The 14096-nt window shown below is 46.4% G+C and overlaps 1 protein-coding gene across 2 annotated transcripts in view; it reads left to right on the plus strand.

The window, feature by feature from the left end:
* Positions 1–13426, plus strand: part of MCF2 (MCF.2 cell line derived transforming sequence) — a 56174-nt gene extending 42748 nt beyond the window's left edge. For both annotated transcript variants that reach the window (XM_061446186.1, XM_061446187.1), the window contains 9 exons: positions 290–511; positions 2849–2941; positions 3859–3937; positions 4424–4487; positions 5341–5447; positions 5529–5641; positions 5916–6028; positions 7495–7595; positions 11486–13426. In XM_061446186.1, the coding sequence (XP_061302170.1) occupies positions 290–511; positions 2849–2941; positions 3859–3937; positions 4424–4487; positions 5341–5447; positions 5529–5641; positions 5916–6028; positions 7495–7595; positions 11486–11526 (933 nt within the window). In that variant the 3' untranslated portion in view covers positions 11527–13426. The remainder of the gene's footprint in view (positions 1–289; positions 512–2848; positions 2942–3858; positions 3938–4423; positions 4488–5340; positions 5448–5528; positions 5642–5915; positions 6029–7494; positions 7596–11485) is intronic.
* The last annotated feature ends 670 nt before the right edge of the window (positions 13427–14096 follow it).

Consider the following 14096-nt stretch of genomic DNA (forward strand, 5'->3'; position numbering starts at 1 on the left):
TGGACTTCCATAGGATATGAAGAGCTTTCCTATCTTCCTAGTTTTCTACTTACTGACTTGCATCCCTTTACACAAGACTGGCCACAGCCCTGCGTCCAAGACCTCTGCTTCCCTGCTGGCACCATGCCCTCACTCCCAAAACATCATCTGATCTTTCCAGGAAGACCTATTCTTAGAGCAACGTGCCTTGGAACAGAGCTGGCCCCATCACCTGCCATTGTTTGGTCAGTCCTTATGTATCAATTGATGGCTTTTTCTTGCTTGCTTTTATTCCTCATGCTCTCCCCAGGGTGACCTGAGCGAACTGGGGAAGGTGTTGATGCAAGGATCGTTCAGTGTTTGGACAGGACACCGGAAAGGCCCCACAAAAATGAAGGATCTTGCCAGGTTCAAGCCAATGCAGAGGCATCTCTTCCTGTACGAGAAAGCCTTGGTCTTCTGCAAGAAGCGAGAGGAGCACGGAGATGGATATGACAAAACCTCATCTTACAGTTTTAAGCACTTTTTGAAAGTAAGGACTTTTTACTTGGGGCCATTGCCATGTCTGCTGTAAACCAGGAGCCCTGCAGACCCAGAGAGTGCTTTCCCTCTACCACAGTGGTTTGTTTTCTGCTGTTAAGGGCTGTAATGCCCCATATGAAAGTGCTGTGTCCATGGTTGTACTAAGCTGTGAGGACACCCATAGCTGAAGCAGCAGCTGGGAGAGCCTGTGGTCTCTGGAGGCACAAATATGATGGGATCTGCCAGGGACGTGGAGCTGTGGGCAAGTCCCAGGGATGAGAAGGTGCCTTTCCCACTCCCCTAATCTGCTTTCCAGGCTTGGATACAAGGGCATGAAACCAGGGAAGCCCTTTGCATCTTCCATCTGGGAAGCTCCTCATGCTCCTGGTCCCCAGGGCTATCTCTTGGGCTGGGGTCTGCCTGGCTGCTTGGGAGCCCTATTTCCCAGCCAAGAGCATGCAGATAAGTCTTCTTCCTCTCTCATTGCCTTTCTCCTTTGGCAGGCTCTAACTGCAGCTAAAAGTACAATTATCAGATGAAGAGCAAAATATGAGGGGCATAAACCCCTGTTAGCTATAAATGCTAACTATTATCAATGCAAATCCCAAACTCCTCCTCCAAAATGGACCTTCTGGCATACTGTGTGTGATGAGCACTTCTAACATCTTGATAAATAAACCCCCAGTATGGATTTATCTTAAAATGGGGGAAAAATGGCACTTGGAGGCTGAGCCCTCAGAGGCTGCAGGTCCCTGATCTAGCAGGGTCTGGGAAGGAGATGCCACGAGTAGCCAGAAAGCAAAATAGATGCGTCTGTGCATGTTACCCATCGTGTATTAAAAGCAAATCCCAGGCCATATGTTAAGGTACTTCAATGTTTTCCCCAAACTGCATCATTTTCCTTCTGGAGATCTTGTTTTCCCTGGAGTACTTGTTTTACCAGACGTGGTTTTGAAAGAACTGAAGAGGCAGATTGGGGAAAGCCTGCTTGGAGGGGAAAACCCTGCCTTAGAAGGTCCAGGCAATGTGGCCAGGGTTTTGCTTTGCCTCAAGAGGGCTCATTTTCCAGTTGTTTGTGGTGCCACATGGAGAAGTTGGGGTTAGAGAATCCATGGATGCTGCAGGATTGCATCCGCACGAAGCCATTTTCAGAATTGCTGTCCTGAAGGCAGAATAATTTCTCTGGAATGTGACATTTATTTGATTCATGGTCATATCAGGGAATTGTTTTTCATTGCAGGAATGTTTTCTTGGGATTCAGAATTAAAGCAAGCTGTTGGGTAGAAGCTGTGTCACTGGATGTCCGTAACACAAACAACAGAACCCCTTAGGACAGTATTTGACACGCTATGTAAAACATCCAGTGGTCAATAGCTCTTCAGCTGGGATTCAGTAGCTTACAGGGTGCAGGTTCATAGCTCACTGTGATGGCAAGGAAATCAGTGCCATATACTACCATGGCAGAGGATGCAGATGAGCTTTACACTGACCCAGCATGGTCTGCACTGCAGTGAACAACAGATTACTGAGGACAGTAAATCCTGGCCAGAGGGAGGAAACTGAATTTCCAGTTCCACTAACATGAATGAATAGACCTTAAATATGTCTGTTCCTGACACTTTTCTTCACTTCCTCATAGTGGATCATTAAAACTTCTAATACCTTGATGCCTGGGTAGTGATGCTGGAGCTTCTGTAGAAACTGCTGCGCTGAACAAGATGCACAGTGCTTGCAATGACTGGATGAAGTGCTCTCTAGGCTGCCCTTTCTGCATCCTTCTAACACTGTCTTTTAAGTTTTCTAGGTTTTTATAAAATCAGCATGAAGCCTGATGCAGCTTCCTAAGGCATCATGGCACTACACTGCGGATCTCTAGGCTTAGGTCAGAGACTGAATGAAGTTGACCTGAAACTCCTGAAGGACCTAAGGGTGTCACAAATGGGGTTTAAAGGTTGCTGAAGGAATGAAACATGAAATTAAAGGGAGAAAATAATAACATGGCAGAAAAAGAATGTATGTAGAACAATAATGTGCCATGCATTGATAGAGCTTCATATACCCCGTCTGAGAAATTGCATGCTGGAAGTGGTATGAGATGACTTTTCAGTTTGCTCGACTGACTGCCGAATGGAAAGTCCCCTGAGGTCCATTGGTTGGTTTCAGAAAGCATTTGCAAGTACAGCAAGCTGGTGGGAAGTCAGATAATGACTTTCAGTTGCTCCTGAAATGAAAGTTGATGGAATGTGTTAAATAGGCTGAAAACAGATTTGTTTGATGTGCTGGAAAGAGCCTGGGTTCGTAGGGAAAAGGGAGAGGTTTTGATTTTGGGGTTCTTTTGGCTTTGCAGATGAATGCAGTTGGAATAACTGAGAACGTGAAAGGAGATCATCGGAAATTTGAGATCTGGTACAGTGGGAGAGAAGAGGTCTATGTCGTGCAGGTTGGTAGCTTCAGAAACCGGGATATTTGTGCATGCTTTCAACAATGTTAAAGAAATGCCTCCCGTTGATCTTTATGGCATTATCAGCCATTTAACTTGTATTTCTTCTTCCTCATTCACAGGGAAGCTCTTCCCTGTGAGGGTGTTGGGACATGGGCACAGGGTGCCCAGAGAAGCTGTGGCTGCCCCATCCCTGGCAGTGTTCAAGGCCAGGTTGGACACAGGGGCTTGGAGCAAGCTGCTCTAGTGGAAGGTGTCCCTGCCCATGGCAGGGGCTGGAGCTGGAGGAGCTTTAAGGTCCCTTCCAAACCAAATCATTCCATGATTCTATAATTCTCTGTGCTCTGCTACAATTAGATGTCAGAACTACTCCCAGAGCAAAGTCTTAGCTTCTATGGTGCAATTTCCAGTAGTCTTTTGACTTACCTACAAAATAGTAACTCAACCAGATTCCTTCCTGTTTGCTTTGATGTGTTTTCTTTCCTTTTGTAGCATTTTAAATAGAACTCTGTGATGATGGAATGTTTGTCTAAGGGGGTGTTCAAAGGAAAACCCATAGCTTTCATTGATATATTTTTTCCTCTGTGTTACAAAAACAGCAGCCGGCTTACATTCATAAAGCAGTTGTACGTAGCCAAGTATATTCAAAAGGCAGATTTGGCCCTTCAGGTATTTTGTCAGAGGTACAATGCATGCACACGTGTGCTATTGCTGCACTTCTTGTGTTGTACTGACAGCTCCACAATTTCCACTGTGTTTCGCCTTTGTAATGAGGATCATCAGTTTTAAAAGGTCAGGAATGGTTAAAATTTAGTGGTGGCTTTGGATAAAAAGAGATTTCGGATAATTACAGCATAGAAAAGTAAGGTTCTATACAAACATTATAAAGGATGCCTCTTCATTTTCTCTTCTTCCAGGCCCAGACAGTAGATCTGAAGATGGCATGGTTGAATGAAATCAGAAAAATCTTGTTCAAGCAGCAGGAGCTTATAAAAGGTACCTTTTTGACCAATTTCTCTGTGGCAGAGCCTTCCCTATTTTCACATTGCTGATCTTCAAATCCACTCATTCTCACCAGAGAATTGATTTTCAGAAGCAGCCTAGCAGCGAGATACTGGAGTGAAGTCTTACACAGGGAAATAACATAACCTGGAGCAGTTGAGGCCAGGTGCTTATGTGAAAATGAATTACAAAAGTGCAATTTCACATTTGTTATCATAGGCTTAATTCAGCAAATCCATAGCAGATGCCTAGTTTTAAGCATATTATAATTTTCAGTAGCTTGCTCGCTATTGAATTTGTGCTAAGATGCCATCTTAATCATAACTAAGTCTGTGCTTTGCCAGAGTCCCTGGGTCTGTTTTTCTCTAAACAGAAATCACTGGGGTTGTATAAAAGGTCTGACCTTTAAAACAATGCTTCTAGACTGATGGTTCCTAATGAAAGAATTGGATGTTAAGCTGGTGTTTGTCCTCCCTGCAGTGGAGAAGCAGCAGCCGGGTTTGTGCCCAGACCAGCTCCCGCTGTCCTCCCAGCTGAGTGATGGGTGAGTCCCAAGAGCAACTGTTCTTCTCCTCCTCAAAAAATGTAAACCAGACCCCCTGCAGTCCTCATCCAGCTCTGGGACAGAAGCACAAGAGGGATGTGGAGCTGTTGGAGCGAGTCCAGAGGAGGCCATGGGGATGCTGCGAGGGCTGGAGCAGCTCTGCTCTGGAGCCAGGCTGAGAGAGCTGGGCTGGGGCAGCCTGGAGAAGAGAAGGCTCCTGAAGGGGAGACCTGAGAGCAGCTCCAGTGCCTGAAGGGGCTGCAGGAAACCTGGAGAGGGGCTTGGGACAAGGGATGTAGGGACAGGCCAAGGGGAATGGCTTTAACCTGCCCGAGGGCAGACTGAGATGAGCTCTTAGGCAGAAGCTCTTCCCTGGGAGGGTGAGAAGTGACCCCAACGGTATTTGCCTTTGGCCTGTGCTGCTGGGGCCGTGCTGCCTCCCGTTGCCGCGGGGAGCTGGTCCCCAAGGCAGGATGGGGAAGGCTGCGGCGCTGGGCATCAGACTGCCCAGAGCTCTTAGGCAGAAGCTGTTCCCTGTGAGGGTGCTGAGACGCTGGCACAGGGTGCCCAGAGAAGCTGTGGCTGCCCCGTCCCTGGCAGTGTTCAAGGGCAGGTTGGACACAGGGGCTTGGAGCAAGCTGCTCCAGTGGAAGGTGTCCCTGCCCGTGGCAGGGGTTGGAGCTGGAGGAGCTTTGAGGTCCCTTCCCTCCCAAGCCAGTCTTGGATTCTATGATGTACTGTTATTATTTCTGACCCTGTTCTATAAAAGCTCATGGATTTTACGTTCATTCATAAAACCAAGCTAAGTTTGATTTCTTTTTCGTTCCTTTACTTTTCTGTTTGAACCCCTCAGAAAGCAGCAGAGAGCCTCCATAAGCTCAGAAGAGAATGACTCAGAGCGCACCAGCCCAGTGATGCTTGACAGTGGTCTCCCGTCCCCCCAGAACAAGCCCAACAGAAGTACGGACCCTTCCCCTTCCTTCGGGCCGTGCTTTGCAGGTGCTGGGGTACCCCCAGCCTGAGCTGCACACTCTCTTGCAGGCTGGCCAGGAATGTCCCAGTCCTTGGAGATCTGCGAGGGGCTGGAAGAGTGGTCTGGTAACCAGTACCTCTCCAACTGCTCAGACACCGAAGAGGAGGATGGGAACCAGCTGGTTAGTACCAGAGATGCCATAGTCCCAGTGCCGGGGTGCTGCTTTCATTATCTTGCTTTGTTTTGCTTCACTGCATAATGGATGTGTCTCGTCCAGGACTCTCCTATTTCCCACTTCTCAACGTGGGGAATGGGGAGATGTCTAAGCCGCAGCTTGAAGTAATTTCTATTAAGGTGGCTGATAGGGCTCCATTGCGTTCCCTGAGGCAGTCAGGAATAACAGCTGTGTGATAGGAAATGCAGCTAAATAAGATCATTTTGTCTTACTGCCACAGTCTCCCGGAAGGTACAAAGCCCTTGCAGACTGCAAGAGGAGAGGATCAGAGGACCTGCTGGTGAAAAACGGGGATGAGATTCAGCTCTTGCATGAAGATGGTGAGGGACAGTGGTAGGTATTTTAAGATGACTTTGCCTTATCTCTAAGAGAGATACAGGCAGTGCTGTGCAGCCTCTCTTGCCTGGTGATACACTCATTGCAGCTTCTGATTCAGTTTTAGACTATTCCAGAAAGCTGGAGAATTTATTCCCTTGCCAAGACTAGAGGCCATATGCACTGGCTTGGCTGGGAAAACATGTGAGGACCTCTCTTGCCATGGGTGATCTCTGTTTTACCAATGTCTTCACAGCCCTGCTTCATGATGCTTCAAGGTTGAGCTCTTTGCCCACCCAGCTTAGCTGCTGGCTGTGTTCCTCTGGGCTTATCAGTAGTAATATTGAGTAATTGCAGGATCTTTTCCTCCCTCAAACAGCTGTATGAGTGTTAACCTGTTAATGGCTGTGGACCACCATCCCTCTGCTGTATTTAAAGCTGTGGCTCACAAGATGACAGTGCTGTGAGGGTTGCCTGGGCAGTCACCATAGCCAGGCTTCTGCCTGTTGAACCATCCTTGTCTCTGAGGGCAATGTGCCCTCTCCTGATTATTGTGGCAATTTGGCTGGTTTCTGGCTCTCCCTTCCGGGGTGATTCCTGACTAGCTCTCATCAGCCAGCCCAGGCTCTTGGTAGGAGAGCACACAGCATGTTGAGGCTGTGTTTGAGATGTGGGAAGGGTGATGTTAGCAGGAGCCTGGATCAGATTGGCCCAGTCACTAGCCCATAAATGCACAGACATGGAGCCCTGTGGAGGATTCCTGGCTGACATCTTCAGCCCTTGCACTTCAAGGGCAGTTAGAATGGAATGAATGAAATAGTAACAGACTATTTTAGTGGGAAGAGACCTACTGTGATCATCTGGTCCAGCTGCATTCTGCAGAAGCAGGTTGCTGTTAGCAAAAGCCAGATGTAAGGCATCTCAGTTTTGCTGGATGCTCACCACCCCTCATGGTGTTTTTGGCCAGTGCCAAGCAAAGATTTCTCATAGATTTCTCATACCAAACTTTTCTGTTAGCACATATTTCACTGCATGAGACAGAGGGATGTCATTTATGAGCATGAGTATTTCCATCTGCCTCAGTCTTGGCTTGAATTTACTTGCAGTATCCTGATTAAATCCATCCCACCAGTCTAGCTCAATAACAGCGAAGCGAGGGAAGTTATTGCCCTTGGCTCCATCAGTAGTCAATAGAAGAAAACTGGTACCTCTGGAGGCCTCAGGCAGAATAATGTGTGCTCTGGAGAGCCTTGTTCCTCTCCATTGACTAGAGAGGGGCCCAAGGCACCTGTGCCTATGTAGGCTTTTTAATTAGGTTCCTATATTTAGGTGAAAAGAACACTTTAAATGCACACCCAGCTCCTGTTAAAATGCTTCCCTGCTTTGAACACAATGTTGGTCGCACCCAGCGTTGTGTAGTGTGCCCATATTGAGCTGCTCCTGGGCTGGTTTGCTGCTTTTCCTAACGCCGTTGTCGTTCAAAGGTTGGTGAAAAACCTCAACAGAAGAAAAGAAGGCTGGATTCCTGTGCACAGCCTGCAGCTGGTGGTCGGCGACTGCAGATTTCGGAATGCCAAAGTCACAGGTATCATGTAGCACGCCTAGCAGACGTGTCTTGTAACTCCAGTCAGGTCTTTTAAGCCATTCGCATTACACTTGATGTACTAAATCCGGCTGCATATGCCTCTGCAGGAAAAACCAGCAAGCAGCTGCTCCCGAAAGCCTGCAAAAGTAGTCAGTTAAGCTTTTATTTTGCTGTTTGTTAACACCTTAAGACACTTACGTGACTTTAGGCACTAGTAAATTAAAAGCAAGCATTTAAATACGTAGATTTCTTTGCAAGAGCGCTGGGTAGAAGATCGGGGAGAAGAGATGGAGTTTGAGCAGGGATTCCTGGGACTGCTTTGCCTCCTCGCTGCTGTAGCTCAAATCCCATGGGAATAGGAGGTGTCTAGGCAAAATCTCCTCCTGCTGCCAAAGATGCCATGGCCTGACCCCCAGCACTTTAAGGGCAATACTTCATTTCTGCAGCCTCCCTTTGCCCTCATTGCTGCCTGCTTGTTAGAAGAGCATTTGTAATAGACAGGTTACCAGGTTTTGGCAGAAGGCTTCTAGTCTCAAAAATCCTATTGCTCATTTTCTAGCCATAAATGTACATAGAAATAGGCAGGGAAGCATAACAGAGGACACAAGAAAATGCCTTAAGAGCAGCCTGTCGCCCTTGCTGTGTATCACCATCACCGCTCCATGTGTTGCCTCATTGCCATGCTGTCCGCTGGGAACGGGAGACCAGGGTTTGCCATGGGAGAAGCCCAGAAAACCCACATAGATTTAGTCCAGTTAAAATAAAGATACACTCGTTTTGACCACGTGAAACACATTTTGCAAGTAGAATTCTTTTTGAATACGTCCTTTTTGTCAGAATCTATTGTTTTGTTGAGCATGAAGGAAGCCTTCTTAAAAGGCTTAAAATCCCAGTCAGCTCGTGATGCTTTTCCAGTGTATTTCAGTGAAATCCTTCTTATATAGGAAGGTATTTTCTATCCCCTTTGATGCAGGGCAATTGAATTTCACAGATTAGAGGTTTTCTGACTGTATATAGGGGGTAGCTTGTAGTGGGATCTCAGTGGGGCTGAGAGGACTCCCCTTGGCACACTCCCACCCTGGAGTACTGTGTGTTGTCTTCTCAGCAAGCCTGGGTATCACATCTCGCTGAGTCCTGGACCAGAGCCTGGGCAGGAGTGTTCTCCAGTCATAAATTCATCTAGAAAACAGTGTTCAAAGTTTGCCAGCACCCTGATGTACTTTTTCAGTGGTTGTATCCCCCAAAGCCTAGAGACTCACAGCTCCAGGCTGCTTTATAATGTTGCTGGATGAGGATTTCACAGGGCAAACCCACAGAGAGCTCCTCCTGTGAGTCTCAGGTGCTTTGCAGTCGTGTTGCACTGGGCTTTGTTTTCCCTGTTAAGATGAAGCCTGTTCTCTCTCCCTATTGCTGATGGTGTATGCAGTCTCCAGGCGTGATTCTAATTTTACATGCACTTCAGGCAATATTGTAGGATGAGGTAGGATGTTTTCCTAGAGCTGTTCCTAGAGCTTTTCAGTGACGTGTCCTTATAGCCATAATGTACTTGCACTCTGAAAACTGATTTTCAAACAGTACCTTTGCATTTAGCAATTCCCTTTCCTCTATGGGCTGGTCATTTTATACTGCAGGTGACTTTGTCCCACTGCCTGCTCAGGGATGCAGTCTGGATTAGGCTCTTTCCTGCTTCTTCAGAAGATGGAGCTCTTGCCCCAGTATAGCAGAGGCAGAATTAGGCAGCCAAGCTTGTAGAGCAAAGTAGGGGCAGGAGGGAGCACTGTAGCCCTCAGACATTAAGAGCTGTTTATGCTGAAGTGCTGTTTTGCATGTAAGCAGGGTAAGCTTGATTAACATGTCGGGTCCCCAAGAGCTTAGAGCGTGCTGGGGTCACTTCAGTGCTGGGATAGATGCAGTCTTGGCCCTTTATAGGGTAGTTGCTCTGTTATTGCTCAGCTCCAGGTCCCCACAATAAATAGAAATCTATCTCCAATGCCAGAATTTCACAACCAGAATCCATACAGACCTGAGATGTGAATGTTTTTCAGTGCAAAGCCTTTAGATGAATAGATGAAATGGTTCTCTTACCCTAACATGTTTTCTTACATTTATACTGAGGCCCTAACAGAAAGCTCCCACCACAGGATGGCTGATACCCACACGCTTCCAAGCTGTTCCTCTCCCCTCTTGCAAATTATCCCAGTGTTGAGCCAGTACAAACCGTAATGAAGTTGCAGGGAACTTTCTGCTGCCCAGTTTAAGTTATCAGGTGTGTATTTGGTCAATGCCCTGCTCCCCTACCATTGCCAGCCTTGCAAATCCACCATGCAGCCTGTGTGCAGAGCTCAGCTTGAAACACCCAAACGCATCCACAGGTGATTTCTCTTCCTTCCCTCACATGGTTGCACAGATAAATGTCCTTATAGATGAGTGGTTACTATTGGCAATGCCATGTAACTGTTGATAAAGAAAGCATTTTGATGCATATCTCCTTTTGCAAAGGAGGAAACCTTATTAAGCTTTATGTACATCTTGGCTTGCATATAAGCTATGAAGCTGTTTGGATGGAAGATAGCTGGCTTGGAGGTTGTTTTGAAAACCACTTCTTGTGTGCCTCTTCTGAGAGGAGTCCTTGGTGCTTTCTTCTGAATAGATTTATCCTGTCTCCTGTGTGAATCCATGGTGGATTTTTTAGGGGGGAAGGAAGAGTAAAATAGAGCCAAAGCATTTGCAGCTTTTTTCACCTGGCCTTTAGAAGCTGGGTAGAGAGAAGGGCAAGCATCCAGTTTGCACACGCTGCGTGGAGGTTGCATGAGACTGGTTTATTTTAGAGAGAGCAGGAAATAGAGTAGCCTGAAAAAAAACAGGAATTCAAATGAAAAATGGGAGCAGTGATAAATGCCTTTGCTTATTATATATATAAAAGAAATATTGCTACAACTTCCAAGTTCTTTTAAGCAGCAAAACACGTTCCATGGCGGGATTTGACTAGAGCCCCAAGGCAGGGAGCATTCAGAGCAGGTACGGGAGGATGTTCCATGCTAAGGGGCACGCACCCACTTGACTTAAGGAGGATGCAGGCTCCTGTTCTACACGCCAGACCCTCTCCTAGCTTCTTTTAACACCCCACTTGCTAAATCATCTCTTCCAAGCCTTAAGGGGATCCCCTGCATGTGCTCTTGCAATAAAGCTGAGTAAAGGTTTCCCCCACTGGTAGTGCCTGAAGGTCCAAGCTTGCATGTCTTCTGCTCCTGCTGGCCAGGGCGGTGGGGATCGAGTCTGCTGAGCTTGAGGAAGTCCCTTCTGTGGCCTGAATCTGCCCTATAAGGGTGTCAGAGGTGGCTGATCTCTTGAGCTCCTGTGAGCTGGCATGAGCATGTTGGCTGAAACGCACCAGTTTTGCCTAAGTTCCACTTAAGATGCCATTTGTAGCTTTGCAGATGTAGCACAGCTCTTTGCACTAGAACTCATGCACTTTAACATGCAGCCACAGGCTTTTGTATGTATGCGGGGTCCATTAGAAGTACTGTCGAGTTCTTTTGGGCCTTTGAAACGTAAAGCAGGGTCTCCTTGTCCAACCCAATGCCAGCCAGCTTTGCAGAACGGCTATTTCCTAATGCTGTAAAAAAGCCTGACTAAATAAGGAGTCTAGAGAAGACACTGGCTGGTCACACTGTGATAATCAAGTGATAGGTGATGGAAATGAGTCAAACCCTGTGGTCCTGCCCTAGGCAAGGCTCTCACTGAAGCAAGTGAGAGTTCAGCTTGTAAGGAGAGCCACAGGAGAGCACTTGGGTTTTTTACGCTATACAAATGTTACGTGATTGCAGGGAACAATGTATTTCACCGAATAAGATGCTTTAATATTAACATCGTTCTTCATTACTTTATAGATGCCGCCCTGTGTAACACGAGAAAGTTTAGTTCCCCTTGAATTAAGGGTGAACTAGTAGCATCCCATTTTCGATGCTCTTTGGAAGCTTTCAACTAAGTGTTACAGAGAAATAACACAATAGTTGGAGTTGTCCTGTACTGTTCATCACATTCACAGACCTCCACAGCTTCATCTGCACTGAACGGGACCGGGGTCCTAAGCAGCTTCTCATAGTCATCAAGGAAGCCATTTCTGCTCTATCACTTTGTTCTTTCCTCTCCTCTGGAAAGTACAGTGTTTTGTTCATTTTACCTGCTGTTTTCCCATGGCATTCATCACGTTTCATCAGAAAAGTACACTACAGTTCCCTGACACTTTGTTTAGATGCTTGAAATTTCCTCTACAGGTCGAAGGCTTTACCTCCATATATTAGCTGACCACTGCTGAAGTTGCAAATAAAAGAGTTGAGGTTTGGTAAACCAAAAACCCATCACCACCAAAAAAAAAAAATAGCAAACAAAGCAGCTCTGTGTCCTGTTGGATTGAGTTTTATGGCTGGGTTTTTCTTAGCTGTGTGAATGTAATGTTCTGTAAGAGCATCATCTGGCTGACTCACACATGAAGATGCAATAACACTCAAGATCGTCTTTTTGCACTTAGGGCCTGACTCCAGCCCCTTGCAGTCAGCCCCATTGATTTCAGTGAGGTTTGGATCAGGTCAAACTGACAACTCAGGGTTGTCACCAATCACTTAGGGTCCCAAAGCATCCCAAGGCTGAAACCTGTATTGAGCAAGTGTTGAAGTTTACATTAAATGTATGTACTTTTGGAACACGTGCCATAAATCCAAGTTAAATGTCCATGTTTGCACTAAGGATGTTCTTGTAATTAAGACTGTACTTTTCAGCATCTTTGACAATAACGTATCTATTGAACTTTTGAGAAAGAAAACGGCATCTTGAACACTCACCGTTTAAGTTGGTGTTTCTTTGTCTAGTTTTGCTTTTGTAGAACATAGGTACAGGTGGTTTGAGTTTTAAGCAGATGTGTGCAAAGAGCATCTGACTGTGTCGAGAGCAGGGTTAATAGTTTGCATGTGGTAGTGAATTTGCTCTGTCCTGTCAAAATGAAATGCTTTATACCATGGACTGAAGGGGGACCTTGATGATCTGACTCTGATTTGTGATCCAGGGGTTCTTAGACGCAGTCCCACTCTGTTAAGTTCAAACGCATTAGGGTTGGGTTATTTGGTGACCTTATTTGTATGGGGGAATCACTGACCCACTTGATGGCTGTGGATGCCCGAGGGGGTTCCCCACCACACTGGCACTCAGCAGTGGGCTGGTTCCAGTTTGGGTGGCCAGTGTTGTGGGTAACCCCCATACACGCTCATAGATGTGATCAGTTGAGTATGGACTGAGCAGGAACGGGAAAGATCCCAGTGTTCTTCAGCCACTGGCAACCACAGCAGAGGGTTTGAAGTCACTGATGGTTGTTTCCATCCACATCAAAACTGGTCACAATGCACTTGATAGGTGGAAAACCAGGAGTGTCTGCAATGACTCTTGGGGCTGTTATGAGTGGTAAGGATTCTTGTGGTAAGAGTACACGTTTTGAGGTACCACTGTAAATACTTGTCTCAAACATAGCACACATTGCATATTCGATGGTTTTAACCTTTTTTGTCTTCCATAGTTTTAAATCTGAGCTTTTCCTAATTTATGAGGTTGATCAGTTCTGCCAATCTGAATGTACAGTCTGAGGTTTTTAACATTTGAAACTTTGCACACGACATGGTACCTTACCTTAAGTATGCTGTTGAAGTAGGCTCTTCGTGTATAGGGGTAAATCACAGTGGAGAGTTTTCTCTGACTGCAAGTTGAAATGAACTATATTGTATATGTACCTGTAAAAAAATGTGTTAAATCTATATTTAAAGATTAAAAACTTGTTAAATAAATTCATCTGGGAATACGCAATTCTGTCCCAGTAGAACCTCTGCTGTGGAATTTGAGGGGAAAAAAGTGATTCTCACAGTATTGGTTTTATTTAATTTCTTTGAAACAAATATAACCTCTTTACATGCATTTTGGTTTTGAAATAAGCAGTGGGGGATGATCTGATTAGCTTCCTGCTGGATGTAGTGGCAATGAAATTGGGAGAGGCACCTTAGTGTTCATACCAGCATCTGAAATAGCAGCTATTGATATCCTGCCCTGGCTCAGGGGTTCTCCATCACAATCCTGCATCCCAGCACTGGTCCAGGCTGGGGACCATGGGGCCATACTCATGGTGGGGTACACTGGGGTTATAGGGGTAGCAGCAGCCTTGTTGGAGGGGGTGTGGAGGACACATCTCACCCAGTGGGAGGGAGGCGACCCCTGTCAATGGGGTTCTGCCTCTGGAGACATGGCCTGGTCCTGTGCATGGTGGCTGCAATGAGGTGAAGCCTGTGCAGAGCTGCACATCCATGCTGGGGCACCATGATGTGGTTCCAAAAGGCAGTGCTTTTCCCTGTGCACCCCTGCAGAGTTTTCCATGGAAGGAGGTACGAGATGAACCAGCACTGATCAGAGGTAACCTCCATTCCTCTGGCATCACTCCCTCCCCTTGAACTAAGCCCGCTTGAA

This window comes from Pezoporus flaviventris, unplaced genomic scaffold (genome assembly GCF_033815535.1).
Source record: "Pezoporus flaviventris isolate CSIRO_AGI_PZ_B2104156 unplaced genomic scaffold, CSIRO_AGI_Pfla_v1 ptg000005l, whole genome shotgun sequence".
NCBI lineage: Eukaryota > Metazoa > Chordata > Aves > Psittaciformes > Psittacidae > Pezoporus > Pezoporus flaviventris.